At 32.9% G+C, this 17925-nt stretch overlaps 4 protein-coding genes across 12 annotated transcripts; 2 read left to right on the plus strand and 2 right to left on the minus strand.

Moving 5' to 3' along the window:
* The first annotated feature begins 786 nt into the window (after positions 1 to 786).
* On the plus strand, positions 787 to 4239 carry LOC114877136 (alpha-N-acetylgalactosaminidase). The gene is made up of 8 exons (XM_029189336.2): positions 787 to 959; positions 1546 to 1707; positions 2582 to 2756; positions 2831 to 3005; positions 3086 to 3180; positions 3265 to 3624; positions 3698 to 3862; positions 3937 to 4239. The coding sequence occupies exons 1-8, from the start codon at positions 937 to 939 to the stop codon at positions 4123 to 4125; spliced, it is 1344 nt and encodes a 447-aa protein (XP_029045169.1). The 5' UTR covers positions 787 to 936; the 3' UTR covers positions 4126 to 4239.
* Positions 4132 to 10297, minus strand: LOC114877134 (phosphoribosylformylglycinamidine synthase). Of its 3 annotated transcripts, none has more exons than XM_029189335.2 (20): positions 10001 to 10297; positions 9250 to 9521; positions 9029 to 9170; positions 8806 to 8956; positions 8338 to 8728; positions 8162 to 8274; positions 7822 to 8082; positions 7684 to 7757; positions 7459 to 7615; positions 7039 to 7385; positions 6720 to 6956; positions 6521 to 6646; positions 6218 to 6445; positions 5950 to 6148; positions 5603 to 5868; positions 5332 to 5548; positions 5069 to 5248; positions 4850 to 5011; positions 4493 to 4774; positions 4132 to 4425 (listed from the first exon to the last, which is right to left on the minus strand). In XM_029189335.2, the coding sequence occupies exons 2-20, from the start codon at positions 9516 to 9518 to the stop codon at positions 4250 to 4252; spliced, it is 3978 nt and encodes a 1325-aa protein (XP_029045168.2). In that variant the 5' UTR covers positions 9519 to 9521; positions 10001 to 10297; the 3' UTR covers positions 4132 to 4249. The 3 variants fall into 3 exon arrangements, with proteins under 3 accessions (XP_029045168.2, XP_029045166.2, XP_029045167.2); XM_029189333.2 differs by lacking the exon at positions 10001 to 10297 and adding an exon at positions 9824 to 9909; XM_029189334.2 differs by lacking the exon at positions 10001 to 10297 and adding an exon at positions 9644 to 9702.
* Positions 10298 to 10483: 186 nt separating this feature from the next.
* LOC114877130 (mediator of RNA polymerase II transcription subunit 25) lies at positions 10484 to 16092 on the minus strand. Of its 6 annotated transcripts, none has more exons than XM_029189323.2 (16): positions 15976 to 16091; positions 15666 to 15694; positions 15449 to 15584; positions 15325 to 15370; positions 15130 to 15257; positions 14840 to 15059; positions 14184 to 14769; positions 13734 to 14104; positions 12307 to 12488; positions 12069 to 12231; positions 11800 to 11991; positions 11543 to 11737; positions 11275 to 11460; positions 11147 to 11206; positions 10951 to 11064; positions 10484 to 10877 (listed from the first exon to the last, which is right to left on the minus strand). In XM_029189323.2, exons 3-16 carry the CDS (start codon positions 15568 to 15570, stop codon positions 10734 to 10736), a joined length of 2709 nt encoding a protein of 902 aa, XP_029045156.1. In that variant the 5' UTR covers positions 15571 to 15584; positions 15666 to 15694; positions 15976 to 16091; the 3' UTR covers positions 10484 to 10733. The 6 variants fall into 6 exon arrangements, with proteins under 6 accessions (XP_029045156.1, XP_029045158.1, XP_029045161.1 ...); XM_029189325.2 differs by having other exon boundaries at positions 16041 to 16059; XM_029189328.2 differs by having other exon boundaries at positions 13734 to 14101; positions 15130 to 15254; positions 15666 to 16092.
* A 154-nt stretch (positions 16093 to 16246) lies between these two features.
* On the plus strand, positions 16247 to 17920 carry LOC114877132 (cytochrome b5-like). Of its 2 annotated transcripts, none has more exons than XM_029189331.2 (5): positions 16247 to 16310; positions 16973 to 17277; positions 17365 to 17493; positions 17583 to 17662; positions 17748 to 17920. In XM_029189331.2, the coding sequence occupies exons 2-5, from the start codon at positions 17158 to 17160 to the stop codon at positions 17782 to 17784; spliced, it is 366 nt and encodes a 121-aa protein (XP_029045164.1). In that variant the 5' UTR covers positions 16247 to 16310; positions 16973 to 17157; the 3' UTR covers positions 17785 to 17920. The 2 variants fall into 2 exon arrangements, with proteins under 2 accessions (XP_029045164.1, XP_029045163.1); XM_029189330.2 differs by lacking the exon at positions 16247 to 16310 and adding an exon at positions 16548 to 16658.
* The last annotated feature ends 5 nt before the right edge of the window (positions 17921 to 17925 follow it).

Genomic DNA, 17925 nt, shown 5'->3' on the forward strand with positions numbered 1-17925 from the left:
TGAGCAAAAATTAAACAAAGCGATAGGGAATATAAAAATGTTATCTATAGGCCGTTGCACGATATCGAATCTTTCAAATATAATCAGTTTACTTTGTACATACAAATTTCAAGGTATATATATATATGACGCAAATAAACCACTTGCAAAACACATTTCGCATCGCTATCGTAAGATCATCGAAACAGGTAAGTGAATTTATCAAACATATATGAGTTTAACATGGATTGAAATCCAAAAAGTAGTCGTATCAGGTAAATATATGTAGATTGATAGATTTTTAAATGTCAAGGAAGAATATAAATAAAGAACGTTACGTACAGATTATATAGTCTTTCTCTGCGATCTGTAAAACTAATTGCAATTTAAATAAAATTAGAAATCGGTCTTATTGTGTAATACATTTTGTTCAGTCGTAAAGGTATGCCCATTTTTTATACAAATACTAAAATATTTAAATTTTATATTAATTATAGAAATAAAATTTTTAAAACCATATTTTCATTTGCAAACTAACTTTAAATCATTACCGGAAATGGTATCGGCAGTCGGTAAGGGGATACCGGAATTCATCCTTCGTACGATTGATTTTTTCTTTCGATTAGGTAATCGAAATGAAAGTATGGAAAGTAATGTTACCATAAACCAACGGTGATTAGCGTTTAAGTACGCTATTAAAAATAATCATCACCATTTTTTTTAATGCTTGTTACTTAGCACGAAATATATAAATATGCATTGTATGCGATTTAAAGGAAAATGTTATACACAATTTGAATTTCGTTCGTTTGGTATATACAATTCCGCCCTCCTCCCACTAGAATCCATGCAACGTGCTATCATTATTCCTCCTATTTGTTTATCATTGGAATGTCAAGTTTATCGTTGTATACGCGTTTTATGACTTAACATTTTTGATTGATGTAAAAGGAACATATGTCAAGCATTTCGAAATTAAGGTACATTTATTTAATCATTATCTTTTCACAAATACTATTGTAGATAAAACGTGGTATATAAATTAATCGTAAATAAATGATATCTCTTTGAAATAAGAAAAGGAATTCCAAAACGCTTAACTCGATACGTCCAGTAATAACGGCTGTTCGAGGTAGCCAAAGACAAAGGGAATTCACGGATAAAATACCCACGATTGTCTTTCGTAGGCGTAATTGTACCGTAATAGTTACAACGGTGATCCACACGTTACTGTGTGAAACCATTCGTTATGTGTACGAAAGGAAATCAATGCTCACACCACGAACGACAGTGATTGTGTGTAAAAATGAAATGGGGCATTGGGTGAAAGTACTCTTGGCTTGGAGGTCTTATATCAGATCAGTCTGCCAACAGCCGTGCAGGATGTGGATGGCAATTTTGCTTAGCTCCTAATGACCAGATCCACATCAGACTCCAACAAAGCATACTTTTTTGTTAAATTATCTTAACAAAATTATGCTACCGGAGTCTTAGGATCTCATTTCAATCAGTGTTCAGTGATTTATACAAGTGAATAGTTAAACAAAGAAAAATGCATTTTTGCAGAATGTTGCAGATTATACGGATATGGTGTTTGCTTGTGTCAGTGGTAAATTTGACATTGGCCCTAGAAAATGGTCTTGTGAAAACACCACCGATGGGCTGGCTTGCCTGGGAACGATTTAGATGTAATACAGACTGCAAAAATGATCCTGACAATTGCATCAGGTAAGAATGTTTCTCTTTTCTGTTTCTTTCTTGCTTTTCTAAAATTTTAATATTAAATTAGCATGCTCAGTATTCTTTTTAGTATCTTGATTACTGGATCACTGTATGTGGCAACTTTAAATGGTATCTGATCATAGAAGTGATTCTGTATGATATAGTGAAACTTCATTAGCATCTTTGTTATATATCTCTTAAGATTAGTACTGTAAATCTTAGCTGCTGGTACTGTGTAAAAAAGAATGCAAAGAATAATTTTATTGCAGAAGTAGCATTAGTAAATAGTTATGAATTAGAAAGATTAAAGCCTTAACAAATTTTAGAAAGTAATATATGCAAATATATTGGAAAAGCTATCAATATTGTATGAAATATCCTTGCAGACAAACTTTATATCTATAAAAATTTAATTTGTTCTCAGAGTAGATATCTTTATCTGTTTATTGCATTATCATTGTTTTAATATTGACTTTGTTGTATAATTATCTACATGAGTTTAACTTAGAAAAGTGAATTGCTATTCAAACATTTGTAAGAATCATCAATGTAATACTTTTGTAAATGAACTTATATTGAAAAATGTGTGGGTAATATGATGAATATGAATGAAGAACATAGCAGTTTGTTTCATAAGATACCAATTAGAAGAAAATTAACAAACACAAGATATAAATCAAGGATACATGACCTCAGAAATGATTCTCTGTAACTTAATTTATAGCTGTGTCATAGCTATTATGCAAATTGATATTCCATTCCAAGGATATATTACTAATAAAACATAAATATGTAATTAGTCAATCATCTTTTAAATAAATTTATAATTTGCCTGTAACAAACATAATTAATGAACAAAACTAATTCTTACTCTTTGTAGTGATAGACTCTTTCGTACAATGGCAGACATTATTGTAGCAGAAGGATATTCTGCAGTTGGATATGAATACATTAATGTTGATGATTGTTGGTTGGAAAAAGATAGAGACATCAATGGTCAATTAGTTCCTGACAGACAAAGATTTCCCTATGGCATGAAAAGCCTTGCAAATTATGTAGGTTTTAGTATCATCCTTAAGTTACTTGCAACCAAGTTACACTCTTATTTTCATGTACTTTTACTATATAGATTCATTCAAAAGGTCTTAAGTTTGGTATTTATGAAGATTTTGGTAATTACACGTGTGCTGGTTACCCTGGAATATTGGGACACTTAGAAACTGATGCCCTTACTTTTGCATCTTGGGATGTTGATTACGTGAAATTGGATGGATGTTACTCCCATCCTTCTGAGATGGACAGAGGTACAATTAAAATAGTTTATAACTGCATATCCAACCTGAAATAAATAATATTCAAAGGGCTTCATGTTTAAACATTTTAGGATATCCTGAATTTGGATTCTATTTGAATCAAACTGGCAGACCTATGGTGTATTCTTGTAGTTGGCCAGTTTATCAAGTTTATGCTGGTATGCAGGTTGGTACTACCATAATATCGTGTAATAATAAATATTTATATTATTAATTTAATTATAAGATTTTAAATTATATAACATTCTAGCCAAACTATACTGCCATAACAGAACACTGTAATTTATGGAGAAATTTTGATGACATACAAGATTCATGGAACAGTTTGGAAACCATCATAGATTATTACGGAAACAATCAAGACTCGATTGTACCGAATGCTGGACCCGGTCACTGGAACGATCCAGATATGTTAATCATCGGTAATTTCGGACTTAGCTACGAACAGAGCAAAACACAAATGGCATTATGGGCTATATTAGCAGCCCCTTTATTAATGTCCGTTGATCTACGAACAATTAGACCCGAATACAAAGCTATTTTACAAAATAGAAAAATCATTACTGTAGATCAAGATCCCTTAGGTATACAGGGTCGACGTATTTACAAAGTTAGTACATTCAGCATCTACTTAGCAAAAAATTCTGTAATATTAAAAAACTTATAATTCGCTATAATTTCAGCATAAAGGTATCGAAATCTGGGCAAGACCGATAACTCCCGTCTATCAAAACTATTTCTCTTATGCCATAGCGTTTGTTAATAGAAGAACAGATGGTACACCCTCGGATGTATCTGTTACATTAAAAGAACTTGGATTACAATATCCCGGAGGATACAGTGTAGAGGTATATAATTTGCATTCTTTTTTTTTCATTCAATGAATTGATGCTTCTAAAAAAACTATATATGCGTGTTTCAGGATTTATACGAAGACGTGAATTATGGTGTTTTAACACCACAGACAAAAATTAAAGTTAAAGTAAATCCATCCGGCGTTGTGATATTGCGATGTGATTTACACTTAGAGGATATTTTTGACAGTAATCAATTTTCACAATATACACCGTCGAATCAGCTGTTTAAAGTCAGACAAAATACGTTTAAATAACACAGATTAAATATTAACGAATTTTAATTGTAATTTACCTTTTTTGTAATATTTGACAAAACGATGTTACCATACTTTGTTAAGAGAATAGAAAATAAAGAATTTTGTAACCTACAACCCGCAATTAACATTTTGAGAAACACCAGGCGTACGCGTTATCAAAAATACGTTGCCATGGGGAAGTTTTATATTTCCAATCTACGGGTTTCCAAGGCCACTGCCACATTTGCGCGCATCGTTCAGGATGTGGCATCATCGCCAAGTGGCGACCATCCACCGAACAAAGTCCGGCAATTCCCTCTGTAAAGAAAATCATAATACCCTCATTGTTGCGTTACATAAAAGAAAACACGTAACGTTATATTACCTGGACTTCCATTAGGGTTAAGAGGATATCGTTCAGTTGGATTACCATGATCATCCGTATACTTAATAGCTACACAATGATTGTCTTTCAATTTCTTTAATGTCTCATTATTTTTAAACGTGAACCTTCCTTCGCCGTGTACAGCCCACACACCTAAAACACTATTTTCCATTCCATTTAACATGATCGATGGTGATTTATTAATCTTGACGGTACTCCATCGACACTCGAATTTTTCTGATACATTATGATTCAAATAAACATCCGGTTTATCAACTTCATCTATAACAAGAAAGTGAATTATTATATTTAATATATTTTACATTTGTGCAGAATAATTTGTTAATAATGGTGTACCAGCTTCGTTTCCTATCCATCCGAGCAAAGACATTAACTGGCATCCATTGCAAACTCCTAAACTAAATGTGTCTTCGCGAGAAATAAATGCTTTCAATTGTTTTTGAAGAGTTGGGTGGAATAAAAGACTTGCAGCCCAGCCTTTAGCAGAGCCCAGAACATCTAAAATTATAATAATATTATTTCTATTCTAAATGAGTGGACTACTCAATGACTCACCTGCATAACTGAAACCACCAGGAAATACAATGCCTTTAAATCTGTCAAGTGTAACTTTATCTTGTAACAAATCTTGCATCGCTACGTCCCAAACTTCGAAACCAGCTAACATTAAAGGAGCAGCCATTTCTCTGTCACCATTTGTACCCTCTTCTCTTATCACGGCAACCGCAAGTTTTGCTGCATACAAGTACCAAATGTAAAATCAAGATAATACAAACAAGATATTTTCAGGATTTGCACTCAGTTGAAGTTCTACTAACGAGATAAAGTTTGTTGAATCGTAAAAGGTCTGACATCAGGATTAAACGCTAACTTATAAGCTGGCGCCGTTCTGGATTTCAATCCATCAAACTCTTCAAATGCACATTCAACATTCTTTTGCCTACGCTCCAACTGATAACCAGTTTCTTCCCATAAAGTCATCAAGGACAAAACTGTTGAATCCAAGACTGTCTTCCCTTCCATTTTGATATTTATCTGAAAATATCCGTTTTACACATACCGTAAGTTATAAATATATACAATGTATACCTTTGATGATAATCCGAAGCCTTTGGATCGTCCAATTGTAAATATAGGAATGTTAAACTGTTTGAACACGTCCAGAACATACTTATGATTTTCTTCCTCAACTTCTAATACCCATCCAACTTCTTCATTAAATAAAATTTCAATTGGTGAACCCGATTTATGAGAGATGTTAACGTTTATCCCAGAAATACCAGCAAAACACATTTCCAAAAGACATACAATAAGTCCGCCATCGCTAACGTCATGACCTGCTAATACTTTTCCTTCTGTTGTGGACAAAAATAATATCAAATATTGATGATCTGTTTCACTGTAATCGAGTAAATGTTACAAATGTATTCGATTACCCGTAATCACACGTTGAGTAGCTTTGAAAGCACTTTTTAAGATACTAGCGTGTTGAATATCGGGGACATCATTACCAAGAGATTTATAAACCTGAGCTAAAGCAGTACCGCCAAGCCGGCTCTGGCCTTCTGATAAATCAACGAACAATATGTAACCATTTTTTCCTGCTGCGGGTGCTTTCAAATCAGGTGTAACTACCTGTAATTACAATGAAAGTTAAATGTAACAGTTTAAGTAATTTTTTTCGAAGAAACATCTTTAATTTACCTGTTGAACGTCAGGACAAGGGGCATAGCAAGAAATTACAAGTGTTCCTGGTGCTTTAACAACGTCTTTACCAATTCTTGCAGCCATGCTGAGAGAATCCTTCCCACCATCAATTGCGATCCCTAATTTATTCATAAAAGAACACATAGCAGAGCAAGCGTCGTATAATGCAGCTCCTTCTCCTGGTAATTTAGCAGCCCACATCCAATTTCCGCTGCACTTAATGTCCTACAATTTTAATGTAACGCTTAAATTATACTAAAATTAAATATTGATTTAATTACATTGATGTATCAAAATGACCTGTATGTGTGAAATTCGTGCAAAAACTAAATTAGTCAATGCTTCTGCTACAGTCATACGAGCTCCTGCCGCTGGGTTCACCAGACCCTTTATTGGCTGTTCTCCAATAGAACTTGCTATACCAACCTAGCAAAAGATGTAAAAAAATATGTTACTTTCCTTTTTAAGTTTGTTTTTTTCAGCTTTTGTGTCTGTTTACCGTGGAGAAATGAGAAATTGCAGTTACAGCAACATCAGCAAGAGGGGTGTGTAAAGGACCAACACACTGTTGCTGTGCTACTAATCCTGTGACACAACGATCAACCTTGTTTGTCAAATACCGTTTACTTCCTACTGAAGGTAAACGTAAAACTCTTTCCAAGGCGACTGCTACAGTTAAATTTGTTGGTAATTCAATGTCAGGCAATTGTATCACCTGTCTTTGCAAATTAAATGTCTACAAGAATATGAAACATGGTTTAATTAAAATCTTTTTATAATTGTTATGCTTTTTAGATATTACATAATTCAATATTCACCTTAGAAGGCATTTTTCCAAGTACCAGTTCTAAATCTAAATCAACTGGATGTTTTATTTTATCTTCATAACTTTCATTTAAGTACTTTGAAGAATTGCAATCAGTTTCTTCGGAAAGAATAATCTTTCCATTTCCTGTAACCGTTCCCACGAAGTTAATAGGACATTTTTCTCGCGTCGCTATTGCTTTCAACAAATTAACATCTTCAGATTTACAGAGAATTGCATCATTTTCTTGATATTCAGCTCCCCATAGTTCTAAGGTGCTGATACTTGGATCACCTAATTCAAATTTCTTTGCAAAGATTACTGCACCTGCAGGTTCCACTAATTCTTTCAAGACATTACCTAATGTTATTTTAAACATAAATTATTATATTATTTTGTACAGTTAAGCTATGATTATGAAAATATATTTTACCATTTCCTCCAGCTCCTTGATCATGTATACTAAGTATTGGATTTTTCTCTCCCATTTCAGTGCACGCACGAACTACTCGGTTTAGCTTTTGTTCCATTTCAGGATCACCTCTTTGCACTGCTCCAAAATCTAAATTTGATTTATTGTCACCTTGCACCTATAAACTCTTGATTATAATAAAGTATTAATCCGTTACTTTAATGTTTTCATCATCTGTAAAATTACCTCAATTGAACTTGCTGAACCACCACCGACACCAATTCTATATACAGGGCCACCAATTTTGACGACTTCCATACCTGAAAGTATAAAACTTTTTATATAATGTAAACAATAATTATACAGATAATACTTTTTTTTGACCTTTTTCAGGTGACATTTTTTCTGACATGTTACTATCCATTGTACCCAATCCTCCACTAAACATTATGGGTTTAATCCATTCACGTCGAACCCCCATACGGTCTGTCATCCCAAAAGAACGAACAAAGCCACATATAAGTGGTTCTCCAAATTTATTGCCATAATCAGATGCTCCATTACTAGCTTCAATAATGATTTCTAATGGCGATGCCATGTTGTTAGGATATGGTACATCTTTCTCTTCCCATGGTAGATTATATCCTAGAGAAACAATTGGAAACTTATTAAAGATGAAAAATTTTATTCACTTTATATAAAAGGATAATAAAGAATAACAAACCTGGTATATGCAAATTACCAACAGAATACCCAGCTGTTCCAGCAATATAATATCCTCCTCTACCTATGCCTTGAATATCTCTTAATCTTCCTCCAGTTCCAGTTGTAGCTCCACTGTAAATTACAATATTTATAGAGTTTGCTATAATTTTGCTAGCAGATTTTTATATTATTTACCTGAATGGAGCAACACCGGTTGGAAAATTATGAGTTTCTGCAGTGAATATAAGATCCTGTTCTACATTTTCCAAATGAAGAGGACTACCCGTGTAAGTTTCATTTGGTCTCTGAACTTTTACTTGGTAACCCTTAATGGCACTGCTATTATCACTAAATTTAATTGTGTTATTTGCATTAGAATATTTTTGTGTCTCTATAATCATGTCAATTAATGATTTTTTCATTTCTTTGTCATCAATGATAATGGAACCTTTGAAAAACCAGTGACGGCTATGTTCACTGTTAGACTGTGCCAAATCAAAACACTCAACACTAGTTGGATTGCGTTTCAATTTGTTAAGAAATAGATCTGTATAAAAATCTAAGTCCCAATTGTCAAATGCTAATCCTACAAAAAGTTATGAAAAAAAAAAAAAATAGAACTTTATCTTAAATACAATTATGTATTTTATTATAAATATATACCTAATTTTGTATTCACATTTTCTAATGCTGCCCTTCCATTTTTCAAAATATCAACTTCAAACCATTTTTCTGGTTTAAAACCATGATCAAATGTTTCTATTGGTTTCATATACCTGCATTCAGTCATTTTATCGTGCAATGCATCTGTCATCTATATACAACAAATAAATATAAAAAGCATTAATTATTAATTTAAGAAGATTATTATGAATTATTTACTTACAGCATCTTCCACTGTCTTATCGATCACTCCATTATACTTGATGTAGTATCTAGTCATTACTTCAATTCTTGTTACTTTATGTAAATGTACAGATTTACAAATTGATACAGCATTACTGGAAAATGCTGTAGAAAAATTCAACCTAAAATAACATTAAAAAAACACAGCTCTTACATCATATTATACATTAACATTAATTCATCTTCCATCATTTCCTTTACCTTGGACCAATCTCAACAATTAGATAATTATCCAGTTCCTTATCAAATACACTATGACTTTTTAAATTATTTGGTTCTATTGGAGAACTTAAAATCCATTTTAACACTTTTAATTCTTCTTCATTTAATGATTCTTTTATTTCAACATAATAACATGACTCGGTTTCCAAGCCAATTATTAAATTTGATATATGCTTCAAATCATTGAATTTATTATTAAACTGACCTGATTTTAAACCAGGTACTTTATAAAATCTTATTATACCCATAATCTAAAAATCAAGAATAACACAGTGATAAAATATACACAAAAAACTTAAAGAACAGAGTATACAATAGGAAGACTACAGAATATGATGATGGACCATAATGTACTAGAGTGATAATTGATTACATTTGCTGAGACCCCCCTAGTAGGCTGTTGAGTTATCATAAATTATCTGGATGATAGTTGCAAAACAGAATATTCGAGTTGTCATTACAACATCAAATATTTTATGCTAAGGTCAAAAGGACTTCTTACACAATATATTTTTGTCTTTATAAAGATTATACTCTGCTTTGCTACACAAACTTTTATTATTATAAATAAATAGAAAAACATGTTTTCCAGCAAAACAAAAATTAAACTGTGAGTGGTAATATCCATCCATTCATGTTTTCCTGTTAACAACACTAGTATTTGTAACATCAATAAACAAACTAAATTTGATAAAAAATAAAATCATAAAATTAATAAAGTTATACATACCAAAATATATGTTTATGTTTAAATATAAAATCTTTTTCTATATTATAGTCAAGAATTTACTTTTATTCTCAGTATAGATTTATTTAATTTAATTGTTATATCCTCTATTTTTAACAAACTTTACTTCAATTCAATGCATTATGCATTTACTCAATGCATTTTAATTCGGTGCTTTATATACTATATTCCATATTTTTTTTGCAACAGCTTTTCTGTATGTTACTATGCAATTATTAAGATTAAGATTCATAGGATGATGTAAATATGAATGTACATATAACCTTATCGTTTTTTTCCACGTCGTTTTCTATTTACCAACAATATAATTGCTATAATATCTTTTATGAAACATTTTTTTTTATAGATTGTTAATAAATACTTGTTAGAAACAGTAAGAATGTAAATTTAATTTATGAAAATTAATACAAGTTCTAAACAACTACTTTTATTAATTACTTTTTCAATAAAAATGATTAAAAAAGGTTGAAATGTCAAATGTTTATGTACTTTAATTTCATTACATTGATCATTTTTTTATAACAAGAAATATGTTTTACAAATAGCGTTAACATGCATTTTTTAATATATGAATATGTACAAATATAATGCTTGAAGCTGTATAATATATGTGGAAAATTGTTATTCGTTCAGTTTAATTTCTTTAAATATAGCATTCACGGTGTATTAATCTCTGTTTAAAAAATATTTATTTAAATTCATCTATTCATTTCATTTATCCAAGGAAATCATAATTAGAAACATCTTCAAATTGTTGATTTTGCGGATTACCAGGAGCCATAGGTCTTGTAGCTTGGCCTCTGGGACCTACCATTTGTTGCTGCAACCCAAATACCTGTTGCCTGTACGGCGGTTGCGGCTGCAAAAACGAAACAGTCTTAATTAAATTCTGTTATGTACCATCTGATATCTTTTCCTATATAACTTCATACTTGTTGCAATAAATGTCTTAATCCCATATTTGAAACTGGTCGCATCAACCTCGTAGCATTCGCCTGTTGGTTTGTCATACCGCCAGGATTAAGTGCTCTTTGAGCTTGTTGAGCCTGGACAAAATATTTTTATTTTCAGTTTTCCATAGAACATAAGTATACAATAAAATATAAAATAATTGTCTAAGTAGTTCACCTCCAGTTGTTGTTTATACTGCATTTCCTGCTGCTGTGCTACTTCTAAATTCTGTTGAATCTATAAAGTTAATCATGTACGTGAAACTTTTAACATTTTTCATTCTATTTTTATATCTACTTGCTTACATTTACTTCCAGTTGTGATTTATATTGAGCCTCTTGTTGTTGCGCGGCTTCTAACGTTTGACGTAATTGCTGAATTTTTAACAAATTTTGATGCCTAGCTATTTCAATGTCATCAAACGGTGGTCTTTGTTGTCCCATCATCGCGCCAGAACCAGGAGCCACTTGAGGACCAGCCATACCACCAGTCTATCAGTGTATCAATAAAATGAGTATTTTATCATATGTTAAATTCATCAAACTTTACTACATGCCTGTAATTTGATTGTACCTGCATGTTTATTTGATTCTGAGGACCAGCAGATGATGTTAACGTTTGCTGTGGAGCATTTGTAGAAACTACATTTTGCGTTATCTGTCCTCCTCCCATAGCTATAGTATTTGTTTGAGACATAAGAATACCCCCTTGTGATGTACCCGTGGTAGGCATTGGGCCAGATATTGGATTTCCTTGTGCTGCTCCACCCTAACATATATATGTTATGTTTCTACTGGTTGAACTTTGAATACTTCATTATTTTTACTCACTTGTCCCTGCCTTACAGGACCGTGTGATGTTTTTTGTTGTTGAATTACTTTTCGAAGTCGATCTACAAAACCTGTCTGATCGTTTGGGATGAATCCTAAATAAGTTCTCTTTTCAGCTGTATAGAGGAGAATAAGTACTTTTATGTCACAAGCCGTTGCTGGTGGCAAAGAAGTGAAATGAACACAGCCAGCCTAAAATATTTATTTAATAATGATCAAGAATTTTTTTTAAAGATATAAATCCAAATAAATGTTCATGGCATACTAACAAATCCTGAGCTCATAACTTTTGTTAAAGATTCTAGTGCTTCGCAAGGCGTTGGATGAAAAAGAACGGATTTTGAATTTTTCAAGTAGGATCCACCAATATTTCCTATTAATTGTTTTGGCATCAATTGCATAATTAACTTTTGTGGCCAGGTATCAGCTTTCCTAAAATATAATAATTAAATCCGTAACATCATCTTTATAAAACGCATTTTAATCAATTGTATAGGTGAAACTTACAACTCTGGATCGCCATCCTTGGAATTGGCAGAAACTTGACAAGGAAGGTGCCTTGTCTGTTTTGGAGCATCAGCGGGTGTTTTAGCTTTTTCAACCCATTCAATGATACCTTGCCATATCGTATGCCTTTCGCGCGCTGTATTCATTTGTAGACCCGGTACTGTACCACCCGTTACATTACCCTTTAACATATGTATATTTATTTAATGAAATGTTTTGTTGTTTTAAGAAAAGTAAAATTTTCATGAGAGCATGTTATTCATTCATATCCCACTCCTCCTAATCTTAATCTCACATACTCTGTCTGTTTTCCCTTATGAGTTTATATGCAACACACATACGTACATATTACTCATTCTCGCTCTCCTCGCCCTCTCTAACGCTTCAACATTCTTCATTCTCTTCTTTCTCTCCTTTTGCTCCCATTTCCATTCTATATCCCTTACTCTCTTTTTCCATTTGTCCTGCTCTCCTTCTGTATTATTTTCTCCTCCACCATCCTTTCTTTTTCCTTGCCCCCTCTTATTCAACTTTTTCTCTAATGTTTCTACTCTCTCCTGCCATTCTTCCATTTCCTGCACCTCTACCTCAGTTTCTCTTATTCTCCCATTTGTGTTTTCCCATCTCCCTTCATACCTTGCCTCATACTTCTCCCATTGTTTTCTCATGCCCTCTAATTCCTTCTTTACTCCCTCTATTTGCTCCTTCACTTCTTTCATCCCTTTTTGCAATTCGTTTCCCAACATCTTTATCATTTCCTCTACTGTTTGATCTCTTTCTTCCGTCGCTGGTGATCTTACAGAACTGCTACTCCTTCTAAAAATGTACTCTTCGTTTCCTTCCTCTTCTTGACTCTCTTGCTTGAAATATTCTATTAGTGTTTCTTGTTTTATTAAGTTCATATTTATTACATCTTCCTCCCTCCTGATTCCTCTTCCTTTTCTTTTCACCTCTCCTTCCTGTTCCTGCATTCCATCCTTTTCGCCCTGTGCCTTCATTCCCTTCTTTTTTCTCTTCTTCTGAATGCACTTTCTCTTTTTTCTTTAACTTGCTTTTCACTTGCCGCTAACCACTCCTACTTTCTTATCTGTTGGTCATCCACATGTAATGTCTATTCCTTCCACCAGATTTCACTACTTCCTCATTCTTTCTATGCCGCCTCCCTCGCACTTCTTTTTCTAACCTCTATTTTATCTAAACCTTCTCCTTGTCTTTTCTTCTCATTTGTCTCTTACTATTCTACTACATTACCTTCCCTACATTCCGCGATTCCATCTTTACCTGTCTCATATATTTTTGCTCATACTTTCTTCACTTTCCCTCTCAAACTTTTAAATCGTTTCGCGCTAAGTCATTACGCAATTTACTCTATCGCTCCCTGGCACCATCTCTCTACCAAAATGAAATATATTGATTAAGAACATTACCTGTGCTTGAGAATGCGTTACTTGCTGCTGAGTAACCGACGATACTGATGCTTGCGTTTGAGAAGCAGTAACTGTTTGTGGAACTTGTGTGGGCATTGATTGACTAACGCATGACACTGTTAATTGTGGTCCACCTTGGCCATGCGACTGTTGTGCTGTTATAGGCATTGAACCTTGTTGAACATTTTGTTGCTGTTGCTGCTGCTGCTGCTGTTGTTGTTGTTGCTGCTGCTGCTGCTGTTGCTGTTGTAATTGCATTGTTAGTCTCAACTGCTGCTGCTGCTGCTGCTGCACTAATTGTTGTTGTTGTTGCTGCTGCTGCTGTTGCTGCTGTTGTTGAGCATTGGCTGCCATAACATTAGTATTACCTACTAAAAGTGTAAATTATATGTATTAGATTTATATTCTTGGTAACAATTAAATGCAATATTATACACATCGACGTTTTACCATCCATTCTTTGTCCGAACGGAGTTACATTGTGTCCCCCTCCAATGAGGGTGGGTGGTTGATTTAATTGTGCTATCAGAGCACTAGCTTGCGTATTTGTTGGACCAGTAGTTGCTGCAGGATACGGTCTCCATCTAGTGTGACCTGTTCTTGCTACTACACCTGTAGGTGTGGGGTTATAAGGGTTGTAAGGAGGTCGTCCGGGGTTCATACTAGTTGCCATTGGTACTAGTGCTTGATGAACTGAAGTAGTACTTTGAGGTGTTTGATTTCTGAATGTTGGACCGTGCGATTGAGGTGGTTGAGCAATATTTTGCTGAACTTGATTTGTATTTGGACTATCGTTACTTTGCAATGGACTTAATGGAATTTGTGCAGCAGTACCCGGCGTTGTGTGAACGGCTCCGCCCATTGTAGGACTAACGGGTCTTTCTTTCAAATTGTAATTACGTAACAGTACCAAGTGTCGTGGATCTTTAGCATAATTTTTAGTCTGCGATGACTGTAAATCCCCCCCAGCTTTTTCAAACAATTTAAACAACGCCAGTATTTTTCTAGGCGACAATATTGAAAGATTAATATTTCTCTGAAAAAGAACAATTTTATATGAATTTAACTCGTGATTAATCTTTAAATTATGATCTTTGTCAATGTACCTCTTGATAAATTGCAGCAAGTTGTTCTATAGTGTGACCAGAAAATTTATACGATTCCTGTATAACTGTTTGATATGGAGGAGAATTGCAAATTAAAATACAATGTTTTTGTGATGCAGTATTAGGTTCGCGTCTCAACTGCAGATCCTCAAAACACTGTAGTCCTGTGGCAAGACCTTCTCCAATATTTGCAAAACATTCTCCTTTTCCTCCAACCATTCTATTCAGATAAAAACATCTTGTATTCTCTAAAATACTTAAGAATGCATGTACTAATCTCTCTAACTTACTCTATTTTATCTAAAACCAGTGACAATTTATGAGGATTAGCGTATGGTCCAAATGTCTCAGTACATGGAGCTGGTAAACAATCAGCAGCATGATATACTACTACACCATATAATGTTGTGCTATTCTGCTAAATAATTTTCTTCTGTTAGAAATATGATATGTATAATTGAAAACCAGGCTTTTTATAATCTTACCTCAGAAACATATTCTCTATCTTCAATGCCACCTTGACTAAAATACCTACAAGAGACAGCATCTTGGATAAATACATTTTTTTAAGAAACAGATACTTGATACAAAGAAAAAGCCATAACTTACTCAAGTGTTGGAATAAGATAATTTGTTTTAAGATCATTAAGGTAAGCTCCATTGACAGCTGTTCCTTCAATTACAAATATTACATCGGCTTGTATGCCATGTTCTGTTGGACCAGCAACCATTTTTAGCTCAATCTCTATAAAACAATGAAAAATTAGCTCTGAAAATTAAATTGCAACACCAAATTAATTCATTTAAAATTTTCAGAATTACTTACTTCAAATACTTAAAAATGTAAAATTTAATCTGCAAAAGTATATTAAATATTATTTTTTAATATATTAACAAAGTCATGGATCCATAGGTTACAACTTCATGTTATATTTAACTATTATTATTATGAATCAGTTAATGTATCCACCCCTAATTTAATATTTATGAAATAAAATGTTTAACACTTGGTAAACCTTTATTGATATTATATTGTCTATAGTAAGAGATTTTATGATAGAACATTAGTACACCATTTCAGTATAGGTCAGTGAATAATATATCTTAAAGTTTGTAGACAAAATAATTGTACATACATTAAAAATGGTACTTATTAATTATACAATATAACATTTGATAGATGTTACAGAAGAAATGTCACCTTATGAGTGTTCATGTTTTATATACATACTACCATACTACATTCTGAAATACCAAAGTACCCTAAAACCTTATTTTTGCTTGTGTGGCGTCTCTGAGCGTTTCCGCTTCCTGAGATGAAGGTAAAAGGAGCACGCCTTTACCGGCAGTGGGAATCTTACCGACCACCAAACCTGCATTACCATCGCCCCACACCTGCTGCATTGTTACGCACTCTATAATTTAAAACTATAATTTCGGGAACTACATGAAGATATCAATTCGACTGTAGGTAAAGTAATTTTCTATTTCTTTATCGTTAAGTGGCGCTAGTGATAGTATTTTTAAAAGTACGCGCATTGATATAAAATTTAAAAATGATAAAATTGTATGAGTTCAATGGTTCTTGTACTTTGCACTCATCGTCAATGCAAAATAATCTCCACTTAATTACTCAATTTTTATATCATATAAGAAAGTAAAATGACATTTATTTCAATCTGTTGTACATTAAAGTTTACTGTTTTCGTCTATTTCTAAGTATCTATTGTATACTAGTGGTGATTATAATCATTCATCGTTGAAAATCTCTTATGGAGGATTACTATATCTAATTACCTATTACTTAATATCTAACTAGGTACTAAGGATGATTACAATTATTCATTTCTGAGTATTTTTTGTGTATTAAAACTAACTAGATACCATCAGGATAATATTACATTATTCTCGATGACTGTGTCAGATATCTCAAGTGGATTTCCCGAATCTCGCTGTTCATAAATTGCAACAGCGTCATTAGTCACTGATTTTTCCTTGTTGAAATCCCCTCTTTTTAATTTATAGTCGCAACTCTTCCTGTTGAAATTCCCCCTTTTAATCATTAGGACATGACATTTATTATCTGAGTTTATCTAGGTATGCTACATCGATCACGTCTCTTTTATCATTCAGATTTTCCCTGATTTTATTTACTGTTGAATCATCTATCAGCTGGTATTCGGTGCTCGAATGTGGCAGTCTGTAAATCTCTTCAAACTCATCCAGTTGCGCTGGATCTTGTGTTCCGATAACATTAAACGTTGACTTATACACAAGTATATTTTAATATACTTCTTTTTACAAAGTCAATTGGAAAAATGGTGGATCTTCCGCGATACACGTTGAAGGAAGTGGCGAAACAGGATGGAAAGGATGGAAACAGAGTCTGGATAGTGATCTACAATATGGTGTACGATGTGACTGATTATATGAATAAGGTACTAGATAAAGATATAATGACAAAGTTAATATTAAATTGACTCTCTGAGCAGTTATTAATTGAAATTAACTGAAATTTACTTTAGCATCCTGGAGGACCAGAATTGATCGAAGAATACGCAGGTCAGGATGCAACCAGAGGATTCGATGACTTTGGCCATTCTAGTGATGCTAAACGATTACTGAAGAAATTTCTTGTTGGCGAATTAACAGAAGTAGGAATTAAAATCCTTTATTTTTTATTCGCAGTTAAAATCTCAAGTTACAAATCTTGTATTATAGTGAGGTTTTGAAATTTTTTTAGCAAGACAAAATAAGCAACAGAAGCAAAAAGGGTAGAAGTTCTAACGAAGGAAAAGTAACATCGAAAAATGGTAAAAGAAGGTAAGAATTTATTAGTTAATTGATGTATTTATTGAAGTGTTCGAGAGATTGAAGATAAAATTAAAATTAATTTTTTTGTCCATAGATTTTTATCAGTATTATGCGGAAAATGTACGACTTGACCCAAAAAGATAACCAGATACCTGATGATTATTGTTACATTAATTTATTTAATTTTTTTCCGTTCTTTTCTGTTTTTTTTTTTTTTTTTTTTTGTACTACTAATATACATGTACAGCTAATTATAAACTATAATAATAATA

The sequence above is a fragment of the Osmia bicornis genome, chromosome 2 (assembly GCF_907164935.1).
Source record: "Osmia bicornis bicornis chromosome 2, iOsmBic2.1, whole genome shotgun sequence".
NCBI classification, from domain to species: Eukaryota; Metazoa; Arthropoda; class Insecta; order Hymenoptera; family Megachilidae; genus Osmia; species Osmia bicornis.